Source organism: Apteryx rowi, unplaced genomic scaffold (genome assembly GCF_003343035.1).
Source record: "Apteryx rowi isolate R43461 unplaced genomic scaffold, aptRow1 scaffold_9, whole genome shotgun sequence".
In the NCBI taxonomy this organism is placed as follows: domain Eukaryota; kingdom Metazoa; phylum Chordata; class Aves; order Apterygiformes; family Apterygidae; genus Apteryx; species Apteryx rowi.
Window position 1 is genome coordinate 6,408,394 of NW_020451204.1, and position 19,926 is coordinate 6,428,319.

Here is a 19,926-nt window from a genome sequence, read left to right on the forward strand (position 1 = left end):
CAGATGGCTTTCTTCTTGTCTTGCAATTAATGCATTTTTTATAAAGCCTGGGCTCCAGTTTCCTTTCATGTTACTAGGAGGATATCCTTTTCCTGTTAAGCTTCAGAAGGATTTTTTTTCACCCAACGTACTAATCTCTAGCGGCCTGTAAATAGGATAGAGGAAGGCATTATCTCAACGGCACGGCATCGAAGCTGAAGCTTTGCCGGAGCCTGTGCAGTGATTCTGGCTGCCTTGCTAGTTTGCACGGCTCTTTCAACAGGTGAATCGGCAGCTTTGCAAGAATACTTACTCTTCGCTTTGCGGCACGGATGAGATTTACTGCACGGTGCCTCCCACTGTAGAATGCCACAACGCGTCTGCAATCACGTCCTGAAGAACGGCATTCCACCCCACATGACAAATAACGGCATTTTAACCTCCCCCACGCTAGAGAAAGTCAAGCAAAATAAAACCAYGTTGGGATGACGCGCAGTGTAGAGCACTTAGTGAAAATAATTGTTGTTTAGTTAAGGATGGATTTGTTCCATACACCCAGATGTTCGTTAGTTGTACTAATGACGAGTTGCATTCAGATCTGAAGCCAATTTTTAGTCACATGGAGGGGGCAGAGGCAAACTGAATCACTATTTACTTGCTTTTTAGGTATTCCACAGTTAGCAGTGACATAGCTGACTCGTGCTATATACACGGATGCAAGATGCGTGCCTGGCTTCAGTGGATCAGTACAACCACTGGAGTTTAAATGAAACTATCACTAGACTTGTTACTGGCAATTGCTCCCTAGTGCTCCTGACATAAAATCGGAAAGGTTTGCCAAGTCGTTCCTTCACTTCACTACCTCCTTGTAATTGATTGAAGATTACCAAGGAACATGTTTTTGCAGGAAATATTTTCTAAGGCTAAACAACATTTGATGAGGGTGTGATAATAAATTACCAAGCGTATATTTTTGCAGCTCTTCCAAACGATGAGTATTGGTTTGTCCTTCCTATGTGTTGTTTCCATAGAAGCACAGCTTAACCTTTTAAGTGAAGATTAGAAAGGCACCTAATTCAATTAAAATTAGACTTCAAGCAAATCAGCACTTAATACTCAAGAGTTATTATGAGATTTGATATAGCCATTGTTCTGATTGGCAGGCAGAAGAGTTTCCGTCTGAGACAGCCAGAAAAATCGTATTCTGGTAGTAACTTTTCATTTTTTCCAGACATTTCCTTACACAGTCCTTTAAGTGCTAGGTAATTCCTTTGAAATACAGGAATCTAGTACAAAACACAGAAAATACACATTCAATTAAAGTTATTTATTGTAGGTTTTCTTTTCTGAACTGACAAAGAGGGTTTCCCAGAGATCGATAACACGACACAATGTTATACACCATTTCACAACTAGTCCCTTGTCGCTTTATTAAGAACATAGTAATTTAAAAATATCTAAATATTTACATATTAATAAAACATATATACAGAAGATTGAGACATTTTTACCTAAATATGGAATGATTTTTTTTTCCTTTTCCGCTAATAAACCCTATAAAAAGATTTCTGAAGAAAGTCTGAACAGTAGTCACAGTAAGTAAACACAAATGCAAATCTGGAAAATTTACAAAACGGCGATTCCATTGCTGAAGTGTTACGCTAGGGAGACGAGGGGGCACCCGCGAGCCCCTGCCCGATGCAGGCAACTCCAAGCCGTGAAGGAGGGAAAGGCTCTTTTAAGGTTCGCAGTGCACATTCAGTGTATTCCACAGTTTCTGAGAGAACAYGGTCATCCTTAGGAGTACATCGGACATGGGTGGGGAAGGGCAGAAAGCCCGAGTTTTCAGAAGGCGCTGAGGGAACGCGCCACTCCCAGGGGCTTCAGTGTTATTTGTGGGCATTTGGTAGCTTCTGAGAAGCAGGCTTTAGGGTTGTTAAAAAAAAGAAAGAAATCTTTAAATATTTGGGGGGAAAAAACCCACTCTGTAATAGCACTTCAGTTGACACACTCAAAGGCCAAGTAGTTTCAAGGAAAAGAAACCCGATGGGCCTAAACTATAGGAAGGAAAATGAAACACAACGGTAAAGGCTATAGCAATCTCTCAAGTTCCAGGAAACACACTCAAACTGTCTGGTGATCAATATATGCTGCAGGTAAGACCTTCTAGACTTTTTTYCCTACGTTTTTAAAGTGAATTTAGTGCTGTCGAAAGGTGCAGAAGTGATAGTTTGCGTGGAGGGCCACGAAAGATTTTGCCTTAGCCCTGACCTGAAAGGACCAACCCTTTCAACGCCTAAGAGGGTAGTGCAATTTCTTGATCAATTCACTCATCTTAACTGCTGAGACATCAATTGAGTGCCAGTCAAAAGGCGACTTCTTTTTTATTTTTTATTGGTGAATATTGTCCCCGAGGGCAGTGGTTGACGAATCACGGYGTGCAAGACCCTCTTCCTGGAAATCAGCAAACTAATATGTTTTAAGATTGAGGTGGCAGGGAAAGCCGGAGAAAAAAGCGGGGAGAAAACCGTCTCCTCGCGCCACCTGCACTACGAAACTCCTCGAGAGCCGTCACACTAGCACCAGGCAGGGGAGCTCCAACGCGTTCGAGCAACAGCTTCTACCTATCGTACGTGAGGAATTCGACACTGCTGGCACGAACCCCGCTCGACTGCTTTACTGCTAAATCCAGCGGGGACCTTTTAATTACGGCTGCGTACGGTCATTTGCACCATCCTTCTTTAAACAGAGAAGCAGCCAGAAAAGGAAAAGTTGCAGAACCACAAGAGCAAAGCAGTTCCCCTAGGGAAAGGCTCATCAAGCCCCCAGGCTCGTGCTGGAGAAAGATGCTGTCCCGGTTCCCCGGCCGGGAGGAGCCACCCCACCATGTTTTACTTCGCCTCTGCAGAGCTTAAGATGAAACGCTGCTGGCGAGCATACAATCACGTGGGAAAAGTACGGTCAGGAAGGAAAAACCAAGGCAGGAGAATGTCTTCAGTTAAATGATGCATTGGATACGGAGAAAAATCATCTTTAATTAAGATGAAAAATGGCGAAACGATCTGGTGGTTTTGTTATTTCGGGTGACATGGGAAATGGATGAAACAACAGAAATTTGAAAGGAGAACGGTATGGACATCCACATCTTGCAGTACGCTGAAACTCTCACGCAGATCTTGCAGTAGCATTATTCGAAAGAGAGGATGTTTCTATCTGCTAAAAATACTGATGCAGAATGTAAAATTTAAGCAGAAAAATCTGGGTTTGTGTCTACCAGACTATCTGTTGTCGTGTCAAAAAGGTTACCTGAAGGAAGAAAGAGTTTAAAGAAATTAGGTTTTTGGTTGTTGTTTTTTTTTTTTTTAAGTCCATTCAGTCATTTGTAAAAACATGATGGAAATTATATGTTTGAGTTTCTAATTTTTATTTGTGATGGGGCTGAACTGCTGGTGTGTATGCCAACAGCAATTGCTGAATTCCACTKAGAGCAGAGCTCAAATGGCTAAAGAAAGCAAATTAAATAAAAAGATTTTAACTACATAATCTGTGAGCATAGGTTTTCACAGAAAATATAGTACACACCACWTCAGATGTAAAGCGCTGCATTAAAATATGGCACAAACTGTACTGCAATGCTCACCGCTTTGAAGTTATGGTTCTGAAGAAGTAAAAAAAAGCACCGCATGAATTTTAAATCTAGAGTACATACTTTGGGATGTTCTTTGGAAAAGACTGAAAAAACCCCACAGCAGTCTAAATGCATACGGCAGAAGAAAAAAAAAACCCAGGTATGCTATATGATTATATGTCATCTTTTTTAAACCACCTTAAGAATGTATTTTTTCTAAACAGAACAATGAAAGACGGACAGAAGAATTACAACTATAGCACTAAGAACACAGGGCAAATAGGAGACAGACATCAATCAGTGTAAGAAGCAAATACAACCCAATGAAAAGGGAAGACTCATACAATCATGCACTGAAAGGATAAAGATTTATATTACAATAAAGGATTTATATTTAAGGTTTCGATGAGAGGTTTTTTTTTTTTTTTTTGAAGTTTCGTTTTCTTGATATTGTATTTCAAGAGAAAAGGAGACAACCTGTATAGAATTGGATCGTTGCTGTTTTCTTATCATTGGTTTCTTTACCAAGAGATTGTTCTCATCTTTTCACAAAGCTGTATCACCCCTGGACCTGAGGATTGGGATGTTGCTTTTTCTGCTCCTTTTAGGGATATCAAAATTCCTTCTCATTCTGAAGTTAACCCTAGCGGGAAGAAACTATGTGAAACCTTCAGCACAGTTTCGGTCCAAAGCACAGGTATAAGGAGGGCTCTGTCATGGTCCTGGGCTGCCTATACCATTCAAATGTAATTTTAGAGACGAGGATTCATGAAAAGGGTTTTGCAGCTGGCTTAAATTTGTTCCCACATGCAGAATTTAGGGATTATGCTTTTTTTTTTTTTTTTTTGAAACTAAATCCAGATGCTGTTGTAATTTGCAGGTTAAACTAAGAGGAGCCTTTTTGCAATACCGACTTACATAAAAAGATTCAAAAGGCTGGCACATCTTCATTCTGCTGAAGATTTATCTGACACCTTTCGGGTTCTTAGATCACCAAGAAACTAATCAGTCTTTCCAGTTACTCCACAGCAATTAGCCTGGGAGCTGTCAGATCTTTCTCAGCTCAGGTCTGGACACAGACTTCAGATGAAGCAACAGGCTGCTTTAGTATGTGCAAACGCTGGTACAAGGGAAAACCTGAGCTTTGTTCATGTTTGTTAGAGACAATTCTTCTAGTATTTTCTTGGGATTTATCTGTTAATGCTCCAAAGTTCCCAGTAAGTTTAACTGCCACCATTCCTCCAGTTTGCATTAAATACCCTTCAATCAACGGCTTGCAAAGCAAAGGCACACTTAGCATCTAGGGTGATTCTAAAATGATAGCATGATTTGTGCTCTGAAGTGCTAAAATATAATTGGGCAAAAATGTCTTCCTTCATTTTATGAAGATGTACTAGTGACATCTTTTACAGGAGTTTCAAGTTCCAAAGGAGGGCTTTGAAAACAGAACATCCCTGCTCTCCCCAAAGTCCAGGACTTTGTTAACGCTGGACAAGGAGGCAGCAGATTCAACTTAACTGTAGGTGCCTATACAACGTAACTGAATTAAGAGCACAGTCCTCCTGGCATCAATGGAGAGACATCTCCCAACACTGACTTAGCTGATCTGAACTTCTTTCTGGGGAAGCATGCCTTTTCCCACCAACTTTGAAGAGAGCTGAGAGCAACCACGCTTTAACTGAGGTGTCTCGCCTTAGGTGTCAGCCACAGGCTGCAATCTGAAAAGGCGTAGGTTGAAGAATTTCAGCATCAATATTCCACGTGTATCCAGATCTTGTTCAAAACATTGCCAGGGGCATGGGCAGGGTTGACTGAGCAGAAATGGTAGATTAAAGGCATCTGAGTTTTCCTTTTTTTTTTTTTTTTTGTGCTAACACTTATATTGATTCAATTCATTCATTCTGGGCTTTTTCGCTTCACAAGTTTGTTCAATTCTTGAAGACCAAGACAGTAACCATCTGATGTCTGTCATAAATAGATTCAGCACCCCACCTTTTCTCCAGTCCAATCTCCTGCCAGACTCCCCTTAAGCAATCTGATTCCATTTGGTTTTATTCTATGAACATACTAGGTTAACCACTGATCATTCCTGATTTATCTTATAATAGCTCCTGGAGATGTCATGTACGATCAAGGCCCGTTGCGCCAGGCACTGTACAAACACACAGTAAGAGACACTCTTCTCCAAAGAATTTTCAAGCTAAATAGAAAAGACAGCTGAATAGACCACACTAGGGCTCCTTTAAACGATCCGTCAGTAACAGCTCCTTATAAAAGCAGCTGTACTAAGACAGGGAAAGACCTCTGCAAAAGTTACATTCCACCTCTTTTGCTAGACTCCTTGATAGAAAGCATCTGTATTTTGGCTCTCTATCATAATTACTGTCATTATACTGTCTGTATATCACTTTAAATGATTTGCTTCCAAGAACAGTATGATATTACATTGATACATTCTATAAAGAGGCACTTGCACATATATAATAATGGGTGTGAGTCAAATGCTTGGCTTACAGCCTGTGAACATCACCTCCCCCACCAAATTGCAGCAGGGTTTATTTAGGCATCTATCCACAGATAGTACGGAGAAGTATACATTGGAAAAGAAGTATTTCAGCTGAAGACTTGTGCGTACGCACAGATGCTCAAAAGGTGTATGAGCAATCGGACTACAACGGCAGTGATCTGCAGAATGGAAAGGGATTCTTCGTTTCCATCAATAACACAAGATGCAAGCGGTAACTACAGAAACTGTGCTCAAAGAAAAGCACAACAATCCGATAATTCTGCTCCTTAATACRATGACGAGAGCACTGAAAAGATAACACTACGATGCATTAGCAACCTTTATTACGGTTTGCTTTCAATACAATTGCTTCCCTCCCTGATAAAAGAGACAAACAGGATGTCACTTGGAAGAGACCTTTCAAACCAGAGCTTCCTGCGTCTATTATCACACTACTACCCTGAAATATTCAGCGGCTAGCCAAGAAAGCAGCACGGCAGCTCGCAGCAAGCGTGTGCTCCCAGCCCCCACTGGGCCCATGCCAGAACAAGACTATAGCTGCTTGTCCTCACAACTGCTTCACTGGTCCTATTCCCTAGTAACTGCACGTGCGCCGACAGCAGCATTTCAACCAACGGGGCTCCGCTGCTGGCAGCTGCTGCTCTAGCCCCCAGCACAACAGCACCCATGTACGAAGGACCCTTCTCTGGCCCTTACGTAAGGGAGATTAGGAAGCGGCTCTGCCGAGGCAGATGCTGCGATGCTACTGTCCCCGTCTCCCCGGAGCCTCCAGGTACTGGGCCAGGCACTGAGCAACCAGTAATGTCCTGTTCTTCTCAGAAATTGCAAAGCCATGATCCTATTTGTCTGCTACAGGTTTTATCTCCTTTCTCTTGGACCTTGGGGACATTAAGCTGCATCTCAGTGAAATTACAAATGCAGGCAAAGGACTGTCTACACAGATTCTTGCCTCACTGCATTTTCAGAGAACGGGAACTCAGTTCCTACCACCAGGGCACCTATTGATGAACTGACTCTTAATAAGAGGGTGCTCCAAAGTTTGGGCTCAGCTTATCTTAATTTCAACACCACATACAACAGCATGCAGAAATTTCGTTTCCTAATCCACACCACTGCATAGCTGCACTGCTGTTTAACAACTGTCAGGCTTTGAGTCAGCGTGGCTGTACTTCAAGAGAAAGTAAAACAACACTTAACTATCACATAAATTTGCAATCCTTCTGTAAATCCAAGATATTATTGCTAATATCTTGGACAAGGGAAAAGATACTGTAACACAACTTATTGTGTCTGTCCCTGACAATAATTGGGTTAAGAATTCTGAAAACTCCCAGAAATACTGGGGATGAGCACAAGTTACTATACGGAGTAAGAAGCATCACTTACTTGTCTTCTTAGCTTAGCTGTTACTGTGAAACTTGAGTTTTTATGAATATGAAATAGGTGAAATTGTAAAATTCTTGTTTTGTTTTTTTTTTGTTTTGTTTTGTTTTTAATACAGGGCATTCAAAACTTAGATAGCTGGGTCCTGTGTGCAATTACCCGACTGCACACGGCATGCCAGGATTATTGAAAAATGCTTCTGTGCAATAAATAAACAAACACACGCATTGGAAGCTGATAAAAATTTTAATGCATTTTACCTGTTTGTAGTAGAGAAATGTCCGGCTTCTCATCACAGTCAGTTGCCTCTGCTGATTACAAATATAAACAAGAAATCTCATTACTTTTACTGAATACAGGAATGCGATTAAAAAGCTACATATTGTAGAGTGATTTTGCATTTTCTATCTACTTTCCTCAGCTGCAATATGCTAGCGCTCAGTTAAAAAGTCACTTCTTGGAGGAAAAGGTCATACAATAAAAATGCAAACTTAGAAGAGGGAGTTTWGTATTAATAAGCAGTTGTGCCAGTAATGGGCTGGAGTAATATCTGCTCCCTTTAAGGTTTCAGGCCATCCAGCTGATAAAAGGAGTTGGGATCATTTTATAAAATTAAACAAGAAAAGTCCTATTTGTTAAGCCAGTCCCGGTGGTCCTTGGAGGAAGAGCCTTGAAGGCTGGTATTCCATCCTCCAACAGCTGCCAGCACCAAATGCCAAAGCAGAAACTGTGAATATTCCCATTTCTAACTTGTGCACCCAAACTTCCTGTGACTATAGGGGAGCTCATTCTGCGAGGGACAGATCTGAAAAGGCAGAATGTGTTCAAAGATGCAGGTGGGCAGTACAACAGCATGTAACCGCTCAGCTACATAGGCAGTTACAGTGTATATATACACACATGCTTTCAACCCACAGCTTATGCAAGCTCATTTGACTTAATTTAGCCCACGGTGAAGGAAGGCTAAAAGCCTAATTTGTTCATCTCATATTTGCCACAGGCCAAGGGTATGCATAAAGATGGGTAATTTGGCTCAGCTGATGTGCAATAACTTGTTAAAACTGTAGTACCCTGGAGTGTGTGTTTGAACCCCGACTAAGTTTTAGACATCTAACAGAAATTAGGTGCCTAACCCATACAAGCCCTGTTCAAAATCCTATTACCTGTGTGCTTTGGCACTTCAGCATGGTATTTAAGACCTTTAAAACACAATGAGATCTTCAAGAGTACTTAAGCAAATTAGGCGTGGTCATAAAGGAACAGGCAGATATGTCCATTACATTGTACATGTTCAATGTGGAGGATATACACCTACTCACAAATACACATATCCACTCATTGCACAATATCCACAGACATCAAATCTGACCACGGTTATAGATAAATTGAGCAACTCAGTTCAGCTCACACTTGAAACTAAACTGACTGTTCTGATCATCTTCAACATAGCCCTACACACAAGGATGTAGGGTTGTTGCCTTTATGAGGATATCACAAGAAGACCTAATCCAACTGCTGATCTACATCAGTTTCCAGCTTCCAACTACTCTTGGCTATTCGTCCTTAGACCAAGAGGTTGCTCTCTCCCACTTCCATTTATGCCAGCTTAATTTTTAGTTGTATGCTCTGTACTCAGTTCTGTGAAATGAGTTGTATTTAAAACAAAAACAAAAAAACCCAACCGACCAACAGCCCCCAGTACAAAACAGCTCTCCTCCCACAGAAGGTTTGAATGGGGAACACCGACAAGCACATGCCATGGAATTACAAGTTACTCTGAAATGCGCCTTGAACCAATACCCTTTTTCCACTTCCTATAAGAATTTGTTTCTGAGCAGAAACAAATTAGGTGCTCAGTACAGCTTATTGTAAAAATCTTTTTTGAAAGGAAGGGATGGCTCAATAAATGGGAAGAGGTTACACGATTCTCTACCTCCAGATTAGGTTTGAGTCTGGACCAGACTAACAGTGATGGAAAGACTGGATGAGCAAGGGAGGAGACAGCATGGTGATATGAGCAGCTGAAAACCATCCAACGGGATATACACCATTTAAACATCTGGAGCAACAGTCTGAGACCAACTTCTAGCTATGCTACGAAGACCTGCCTGCACCAACAGAGGCTGTGGCATAGCCATCTAGCATACAAGAGAGGAAGCTATAATTGGCCCCATGGATTGAAGAGATGCAAGCCATGAAAAAATCAGGGAAGCCAGACATGAGTCCTGGCAATAGACTGGAAAGATTCCTCCCCATGGGCCCTTGGGCCTACGCCAATCATGCTATCCACTCATGTGACAGGTTTTTTGAAAGTCTCAGCAGAGACTCTTGAAGTCACTCTAGAGATGTGGTTACCTTTTTACCTAATGGCTCTTCTTACCCCTTGGTAAAACCGAACTTAGAGGAAGGTAGAAATACAGAAAGAAATAAGTGGAAGCTAGGAAGTACCTAGCTTTCAAAAGATAAGGACTTCAGTCTCCAAATTTGCAGAACCAGCTTTGAAGACGGCAAAATTAGTTACCTAGCCATTTTAACCTGGCGCAAGACTGAGACGCTGCTCAAAGATGAAGTCCTGCTCCCCACCAATTGTTCCAATCCCATTCCTCATGGCAGCACAGTCATGTAGTCACAGGGATTGGATATAGCTAAAAAACTGACAGCATGGCCACATTAATGCTTGTGCCAGCACCAGAAAGGGAGTGGGAAAAAGGAAGACGCATGGAGAGCCTACTCACTCTTCTCAGTAGCTGCCTGAATTTGTTCCATGTAACTGGATGAGTAACCACAGCTTCAGGGGAAGTATGACCAGCAAAGCTCCTGCTCACAAATGCACGATAAACACCTTGACCTTCTAACATGGATGTAAATCAGCATCTTTTCACATTCCGTTCCAAACAGAAAAGAAAGTTTGCCTTCAACAACCGCACCCACAGCCAGTCAGCCAAACTTTACTTGTCTTAAGCCAACTTGCAAGACAAGGCAAGCAGGAATAGATCCTACTGTGGGAATTCTGCACCTCTTCTCTATCCTCTGCTTAGATAAAGCTCAGTAGTTCTTGCAAAACAATCCTGGTAGTCATTTCCTTAGAGGATTTCCCCTCCCCCGCCCGCAAAATTGGTTAGCTTCTTAAGTATATATATTCATCACTTAAGTGTACACCTGCTGTTTTTCTCCTTGGACAGAAGTACATGTATGTTCAGGACTGGAAATGTTAGCACAGCAGTTACTTGTTTTAATATTGCTATCTTTATCTAAGTAAGATACCGGCCACAAAAGCACTATACCACATCTCATACTCCTATATCCATACATTCTACATCCTTTCTGGCCTTGTGTCTATTGCTAAACAAAAAACAACCTGATACAGAATCTGTTGTCTCACAAGACATAGATTATATATCAAAAGCACAAATCAGGGAAATAAGAAGGATAAGAAGAAACAGAATGGGAAAAAGAAAATCATACAAGACAACAAAAGCAGAAGTTTGAACAAGGATGTAGGAGAAAAGGCATATTCCAGAAAGAATGTAAGCATTTTTTCTTCCTTTGTTGCCACTATTTTACATTGCAACAAGGTAATGTTAATTTTAAGGAGCAGTTTAAGGATGTAACATCATGGCATGTAATTTATTTAAATTAATCCAGCCTGAAAAGTTTCAGCATGTTTTCTAACATTGCTGTATTTTCCTTTATTGAGTATGGCAATCAAAAGCTTCCAGGTTACATACAATGTAATTACTTTGCATGAACAGCTCTTACCCTCTGTACTTTAGGAGTATTAGTCATACAGTATCAGCTTTCCTGTCTAAGCAATGGGCAGTCATTATAGAATAATGGCTTATACGCTCTTCAAAACATAAAAAGGGAGGAAGAACTTACTGGAAGAGGTGTGGCCCCTGACCTGTTGCTTATTAATGGATGAAGAGTTGAGTAATCAAAAGGCTTGGATATGATGTCTACTGAAGAGGCGACACGAAGAGCAATTCAGTTCCTTCTGATTTTACCCATCTTAGATCTCTATGCTAATGGTCGCCTGTCCCTTTCTGTAGTGCCACTGGCAAGGCCACCAGTTGCCTACCCATATTCTCTTTGCAGGGTGGAAGGACTACGTGGTGGGAAACACTGCTGCTCAGAGTAGCAGTAAACCACAACGCCATTTGCATTGTAATTCACATTGCTTTAAGAGAGGAAACCTATGCATATGCCTTTTCTTTTGACTTCCTCCTATCCAGGGCCACTTTGCATCCCATCCCAGCAGCCAAGAGGGCTCAGCTTCTCTGCTGGGACAAGACAGATCTGACACCAGGAAGCTATGCCCCAGCATTCTGCGTTGCTGGCATGAAATGGGACCCATAGTCAAGGCTGAAAAATATTATCATACTATTTAATTTTAATTATAACATCTGTTTGTAACATTAACCTCACAGTCTCTCTTCCCCTTTGTGACAGCCAACTTGTGAAATTTTGAAGACTGAACAAGGCCAATAAAAATTTAATGGTAGTGACTTTATTCTCAGCTTTATTCTCAGATCTAACAAATAAAAAAAACACCCAAGTCTCAGATCTCAGGCAATAATCTGAAAGAACTAAGAAAAAGCCAAAGCAAAATAAATAAATTAAAAAAGAGCATTTCCAGTTATGAAAAATATTGTCACTGATTCAAAACTTAAATGAATTTCTATTTGGCTTAGGATAACAACCCTTCAAAATCTACACAAGGGAACTATTTTCTAGAAAGCAGAATTTGTAAGTGTTTTTTTTTTTTATTAGCTTTCCAAGTTGGGAGCTTTTCTGTCCCTAATTCTAGGAGATGAGCCAAACATGATAAACAAGGTGAAGCTGGACAGCATCTATGATTCAGTGATCAAGATTTCATTTAATTTGGAAATACTCAAGAGAGCAAGCTCTACAGAAGGAGGTACAAAAAGCAGATCCACCCTGCTCATTCRCTAGAATTATCTGAAATTATTAATAACACTGAAAGCTAGAGCAGGATTTACGTTATCAGACTGAAATAATGTTTCACAGGATAAAGCATAGAGGGCTGCTCATGAATGCAGTGTCTTACTGCCTGGTTTGAAATGAAGAACTAATCAGAGGATGGACTAAATGGCTCAGAGGAAGGCAAGCAGAATAGAAAGCCTGCCCCTTGTCTCATAAATACTCCTGCAGTCAAAATTTAGACCAGCTCAGTGGTGACTAAAAGGTTGTTTTGTGGCTTCTGTGAAATGCTACTGAATAGTCTGCACTGGATCATCTTAAGCTTTTTCTATATAAAGCCTGTGCATCAAAATGAACTAGAAACTGATTTAGATAAATACGTGCRACCAACTAGCAGGGAGGCATATTGGCTTAAGAAGTCTCAGATCAGTTTAGCTTAATTCTGGCTCAAATTTGATTTTTGGGCACCTCGACCTACACCCACAAACTCAGACAAAACTAAGAATGATTTTGGAGCACAGGAGTCAGGACATGTGCTCAGGAGGGCTGGACCTCTGGTCCACACGTCACACAGACTGGAAGAGTTCAACAGCCACAACTGAGTCCCACACAACCTGGTGGTCAAGAGAGTCTCCTGAGATGGGGGAGGTATGGACCAAAGTCTTCAAAAGCAGAGGAGGGATTTAAACCCCCATTCCCATAGTCCATAACAGTGCTCAAATCAATAGATTATTATTGTCCACAGGTAGCAGAGGGCAGAAGTGAATCAACACTTTCTCCTCATAGCATTTTGCAAAACAAATCTGACAGATCCCCTAGCTCAAGGACAGGACTCATAGCTGTGAACTCCCAAGGGCTAGAGAAGCCCAACAACCCACGGCAAACAGGACTGAAGTCCCACCTAGCTCCTCAGCACGTCCAAATATCTAACTTGGGGGTGGTTCCTGCTCAGCACTCACTCTGGTTGGTCTCCTTCTCAGTTATTGCTCTCCACACACATTACTGAGGGACTGCAGGTATTTAGGTGATGGGCTGCAATTCCATCAGTTATCAGGTTCTTAAAAGCTAAGTTTTGCAACATGGGAGTCCCGTGACACCTCTTCCCCGAAGCAGATCAAACCTCCTCTCTCCTCTGCTCTCCCCTCCCATACTGGTCTAAGTTACATACAGATTTAACGATTTTGGTAAGGCTTCACAATGAATAGTTAGAATTGGTTTAACTCTCAGCATAACCAGGCTTGCATTAGGACAAAACTGTGGAGGGTTATGAGATGTTTGTACTAGCAAACATCACAATATCCTTCCCTTGGTCCTATATACCTCCCTAGGCATGTGTTAACAGCCTCTGTTAGAAACAAGGTATGGGATTGGATGAATCTTTGGTCTGATCAGTACAGCTCTATGTCCCTCCTATCAGAAACTCAGAGCTATTACACACAAGTACTAATAAATCTTGTTTCAACAAGACATTATTGCAGCCAAGCTGTTATGCTCCTGCCTCTCCGCTGGTATTTACTGCTTTATGGTCACAAAGGCCATGGATATGAACAGGTGAACACTACTCCTTCGCTATAGTGCAAGGTCAAGGTGGGTTAGTTTAAGCCACCAGTGAAGATGGTTGGAGTTAACGTGGCTGAGCTTGCTCAACATCGAGTGCCCATCAGTTGTGGCAGCCCAGCTGCAGAAGCAGGAACCTCCAAGCAGCGGACAGTAATATGCAGATGGCCATGGTGGTATTTTCAGTCACTCCTGCTAGATCTAAAAGAACACATTGGTCTGTGGCCTGGCAGAAAGAAACTGAGGCACTTCAGGAAATGGCCAGTAAACTAAACAACACAAAAGGGAGAGTCTTTCTAGCAATGCAGTTACCATGCGCTTATTTTAGTAAATAAAAATGAGGGCCTGCTAGGTATATTTCTGCTCGCTACTCATCCACATACTAGGCTGATGGGTTCGCTTCTCTCTGCAGGTAGAGGCAGATATTGGAGCCCATCTTATTCAGCCACATTATATTCAGCTTCACTTCTTTTCTTCATTCTCTTGCTAGCTTAGAGACAATATCCCCTGCTTAGATCTCCCTTTCTGAGAAAAGGCCAGAGATGGAAGTGGCCCCATTTAAAGGGCAAAAATCAGAATGTCATTGTCATTTTAATTAATATCCTGCAGAGGCATCAAGAAAAGCAAATAAAAAAAAAAGGATGAAAGAAAATAAAAATCAAAACAAAATTAGGTCAATCCTCTTTCCCAGGGGATCTTGTGCAGATAAGCCAGGGACCCTGTGTTCCCCACACCCTGCACTGCACTCTTCACCTTACTGAAGCCTGACATCACTGGGCCATTCTTCCAGTCTGGGAGGGACAAGCAGCCTTCAGAGCGGGGAGAAAGCAGTCCTGTTGTACAACACCAGTAATCTGACACTGTCTTTAACAAGATTATCTTATATCCCCCTCTTCTCCCTCCCCCAACGCACACAAGAAACCCTTTTTAAGGCTAGTGCTGGTTTGCTGCTCTGCTCAAGGAAGCTCACGCTACTGACTAGTCTGCACTTTTTCCTCCAAGTTATTTCTGTCTCTGGGTGTTCTTCTTCTTCTTCTTTTTTTTTTTTTTTTCCCAGTCTTACACTTTGCCCTCCTGGTATTAATCAAAACTGTGGATAATGATTTCAGATGCCAGCCTTGGTGTGCGTTTCAGAGACACAGCTTTGGACAGAAAACGTTGGCTCTCTGATACGGAGAGAAATGGTTTGTTCATTTGCTGCGGTCTAGCTCATCCCTCCTTAGCCAGCTGGACCACCGGAAACCTCTGGGGAGCCATCAGGTTTCTCATTCCTTAAACCAGCAGATATTAACAGGCACTTAATTGTAGTGAAGGGCAGCAGAGAAGAGGGGAAAAGGCAGGCAGCTAAATACAGTAATAGCGATGGAACATGTTTAAGGATGTTGGCACAGGTGATGCACAACGGTGTCAGATACTGCATGGGAGARATGGACAGGAAATCTCACCATGAGAAACCCTTGAGAAAACACTAGGAAGGGAAGAGTAAGTGAAGCCCTGTATGAAGGAAATCCCTTGTAGGATAGCAGGCATGAAGATGGGGAGGAGAATAGTTAAGGCTTATAAAGTAATTACACATCTCTTGTGCAGTGATACTGCTTTCCGATTCCCAAGATTCCTGCAGGGGATTTTGAGACTGCACATTGCCACTCACCGCTGGAACTGATCGTTCACAAGGAAAGCAATGTGGCTGCGTGCTGTCAGCGCAGAAGCTTAGTGCTGTGCCTTCACCGTGGAGCTAGCTCTCTGCCAGGCGGGTCCCAGGCCCAAGCACGCAGGTTATCCTGGCCCAAGCTGAGCAGCTTTACTGCAAATCCCTGCCTAAATTACCTGTTACTCACTGCTGGCATGCTCACTCCTATGTGTTGCTAGGACCTCAAAGGCACAAGCAGGGTTTTTTTCAGCTGCAATGATGCCGATTCTTTCGCAAGGAATCGTGAGAAAACTTATCCATCCTTCCAGACCCACACAGTTTAGAAGGAAAGGTGATTTAGGTTATGTCCTAACAGTAAAGTGAGYGGCTTATCAGACCAAATAACACAATTTAATAACTTTTACCTACAACCCTGGCTGGTATAGCTAGTTTAGGACTCAAATTCCATCAAACACCGGGAAGAAGTTTTGGGTGCTTGTGGAAAGAGGTTAGAGGCAACCACTGAGAAAAAAAAGTCTGATTTAATTGGCTGCAAAGACAGCTCCTAAACTTGTTACTATTCCAAACATAAGGGAACACTGCATTTAACATTTCGGCAGAAAACTTAAAAACTTAAGAGGTCCAACTTTTGAGACTGTACATATACAACTCTAATTACAGCCAACAGGAAAAACACTTCTGTGGATAGAAAGACTCTAAGACTTTAATTTTACATCTTGTTTCTTATGTTTTTATACATACCTGAGCCTCTTTTTAATCGTCTTCTTGCCAGTTTAATTTGATCCTGAAGAATCTGGACCCAGTCCCTAGGACCAGGAAGTTTATCCACATGGTTAGCAGTGCAGTATTTTTCTGTAAAGACTGAAATAAAAAGATACCATCTTTTTTTAAATGTGCCACCAGAACTGAGAAAAGGAGGCAGAAGAGGTTTATAAAACAAACTTTATCAAAATACAGCATTTAAATGGTCTAACCTAAGATGGTAAGAATAGGGTCCAACTCAGTGCCTTACATGTTTATTATTCAAAAGTCATCCCAGTGTATAAATACCACAGTAATATCATAGTTACTACTTACAAAGCTTGTACTAGAGAAAATGTCCACACCTTTTGTCTTACATTCATGAATTTCACACAAAAATATGACAGAAAAATAGCAGTGTACTTTGAACTGAGTCTCCAGATGTGGTAGATACTTATAAATGATGCCTTACATATGGTAGAAGTAGAGAAATGAAGATCTCCTCTCGGTTATCCCATTCTCAGAATTGTTTCTAGGGCTGCAAGCAAACTGAGGAAAGATTCAAGTCCTACCACTGCAGAAATCTTCACAGTTATCATACTGCCAAACTAGATGGAACAGATTTTTTTTTTTTAAGCTATTTAAAAAAGCCATTCCTGAGAAAAATAAGTATCATTTAGGTCCAAATTTATATTTTGTAAACAGAGTATATAGAGGATCAACATTACCTTTTAAATCCATACACAAAAGGAAATTCTGTGCCATACTTGCAGCAAACCTAACAATGTTATACTGGAAATATGAAATTATAAATGGAGTGAAACTGATGCAATTGATTTTCATCATGCAACTGAGAGGTGTGTGAAAAGTAAACAAGAGCAGAAATAAAAAAAAATATTATTACTGTTAGTATTGCTATTGCAGTCTTGGTCAGAGGTCTCGGAGCCCAGTGCCCAAATATGACAGGCAAACAAAGGAAAAAAACTGGTCCCAGCTCAAAGAATTTGTAATCTTTGAGAATAAATGTCATGCAAATGGTGTGGGGAAGCATTCAAGAAACAGTGACAACTTTGGTATTTTTATACACACATGCTTTCAAAACAACTAGCTGATAGGTATAAAGGGTCCAAAAAGTAGTTGCACCCTCCAAATTCTTTACATTTTTGCAACTTAACAATACCTTCCTCTGCAATCTGATTGGCAAGGACATAGGACCAACTCTTATGGTTTCCCAGAGAAGTTAGTACAGCTCCAAATGTTGCCAGTGTCTAATTTTCAGCAATTACAGGATCTTTGGCAGTAGAAACAATCTTTCTCTTCTGAATTCACACAGTGCACAGAACGGGAACCTGATCAATGCCTTACAGTTCTACTTCCATAATGCAGCAGTAACCCACGTTTGCGACCAGGGCCTGGGAGGCCATCCGTGGCACGAGGCCGTGTCCAGGCCACCAAAGGCAAATCAGGCACTTGGGAATTACACCTACCTCTCTCTGCTGCCTGCACAGGAAACCAGAGGCTGGCGGCCTTGGAGAACAGATTCATTAACTTGCTTGCTCTTCTCTTGAATTAAAGTGTCAATTAAAGTGTATAGCTTTGATTTTTTTTTTTTTTTTAAAAAAAAAAGCAAACACCCCTGTATCAATTTTTCTTGTTTGACAGTGGCATTCCCTTTCTTTTTCTCTTCCCAGTTCTGAGACAGAGCCTGATGTGACTCACAAGGGAAACCGATTACACAGGAAAAACACGGATTCAACGACTGCCACTGCACACCCAAAGTCAAAAGAGAATTTCTCCCTGGCTAATCATCCTGTGGCAGAAGTGTTAAATTACTTGTAAAGATGGTGGTTAAAATGTTTTCAGATAGGGAGAGCAATTTTCCAGCAAACAGTCTCTCCTTTAAGTTCTCTCCTAATTTCTGTCGTGAATGTAGCCTTTTCTCCACTTTTGTATCTGTGTCGTGGAACAGGGCTAGCGTACCACTAAAGAATATCTGGGCACGCGGTGGAGGAACGTTCTAATGAAATAATGCAAACAACATGATGTTGTTCTCATGGAGATTTCATACTGGCTCAGTCATTTTGCCGAATAAATGAAACCACAGTGTCCTATAGTCCAGCTCTTTGGATGGAAAACGGGTGCTACTGGAGCCAGGCTGAGTAAAGATCCACAGTGCATCAACCCTTGGCACCTYATTCCATGACAGCTTTCACAGATGGTCTCCCCTATGAAGCTAATGGGGATCATGTACTAGCATTTGGGCAATACTAGCAATGCCAATAAAGATCACTGTTACTGTTAGTACTGTACCACTGTACTAGTGGTACCTTGTAGTACCATCAGAGATAAAATTTATCTGTTGAAACTAAAACTCCTCCCTTTTCTTCCCCCAGGGTCAAGGGAAGGGGCTAAATCAAGTCTGCCAGAAACTCTGTAAGACATATTAGGACTAAGATATGGCCACAACATACACTTCGTCAGAGAATCACACAGGTCGAAAGGGACTGCTGGAGGTCTCTGTTTCCAAGCTCCTGCTCAAAGCAGGGCAACCAGATCATGCTGCTCAGGGCACTGTCCAGTTGAGTTCTGAATACCTCCAAGGAAGGAGATCCCACAGCCTCTCTGGATCCTGTTCCAGTGTCTGACCACCCTCGTGTTGAAAAGTTTTTCTTGATATCGACTTCAAATTTTTCATGTTCCAGCTTGTATCCCCTGCCACTTGTCTTACCGCCAAGCACCTCTGAGGAGAGTCTGACTCTGCCAGCAGCAAATGTGCTTTCTAGCCAGCCAGGGTGCAGGCTTTCCTGCTGCATGGGGTTAGTCTACGCCAGGTACAACACACTGCATTTGCCTTTGCTAACTTCAAGGGGTTCCTGCCAGCCCATTTCTCCTGCCTGTTGAAGTCCCTCTGAATGGCAGTCCTGCCCTCCAGTGTATGGACCCCCCCCACTATTTGGTATCATCTGCAAGCTTGGTGAAAGGGCACTCTATTCCACCATCCAGGTTGCTAATGAAGATGTTAAATAGTATTGGCCCCGTTAGTGATCCCTGAGAGATACTACTGATAACAGGGTACCAGCCGGACTTTGTATTGCTGATCACAACCCTTTGAGCCTGGTGGTCCAGTCAATTTTTCACCTACCTTATTGTCCACTTACCTAATCCACAAATCATATCAAACTGGCTGTACTGTGTCAAACTGACTATGGGAGACTATGTCAAAGGCCTTGCTAAAGTCAAGATAACACCTTCTGCTCTCCCCTCATCCATAGAGCCAGTCATCTCATCACAGAATGTGCTTGAGTTATTCAGATGTGACTTGCCCTCAAAAAATCCTTATTGGCTGTTGTCAATCACCTTCTTGTCTTTCATGTGCTTGGAAACGGCTGTCAAGAGCATTTGCTCGACAACCTTCCCAAGGACTGAGGTGAGGCTGCCTGGCTTGTAGGGCCCCAGATCCTCCCTGCCCTTCCTGAAGATGCATCTTTTACCTTCCTCGATCACCATGACCTTTCAAAG

The 19,926-nt window shown here is 41.9% G+C and overlaps 1 protein-coding gene across 1 annotated transcript in view; it reads right to left on the bottom strand.

Annotated features, from left to right (window-relative positions):
* Positions 1-1,291: 1,291 nt before the first annotated feature.
* BEND7 (BEN domain containing 7) overlaps positions 1,292-19,926 on the bottom strand; it is a 45,239-nt gene continuing 26,604 nt past the window's right edge. Inside the window, exons 9-11 of the mRNA XM_026091119.1 lie at positions 16,408-16,527; positions 7,778-7,828; positions 1,292-3,285 (exon numbers count right to left, since the gene is read on the bottom strand). Coding sequence (XP_025946904.1) covers positions 3,224-3,285; positions 7,778-7,828; positions 16,408-16,527 — 233 coding nt within the window. The 3' untranslated portion in view covers positions 1,292-3,223. The remainder of the gene's footprint in view (positions 3,286-7,777; positions 7,829-16,407; positions 16,528-19,926) is intronic.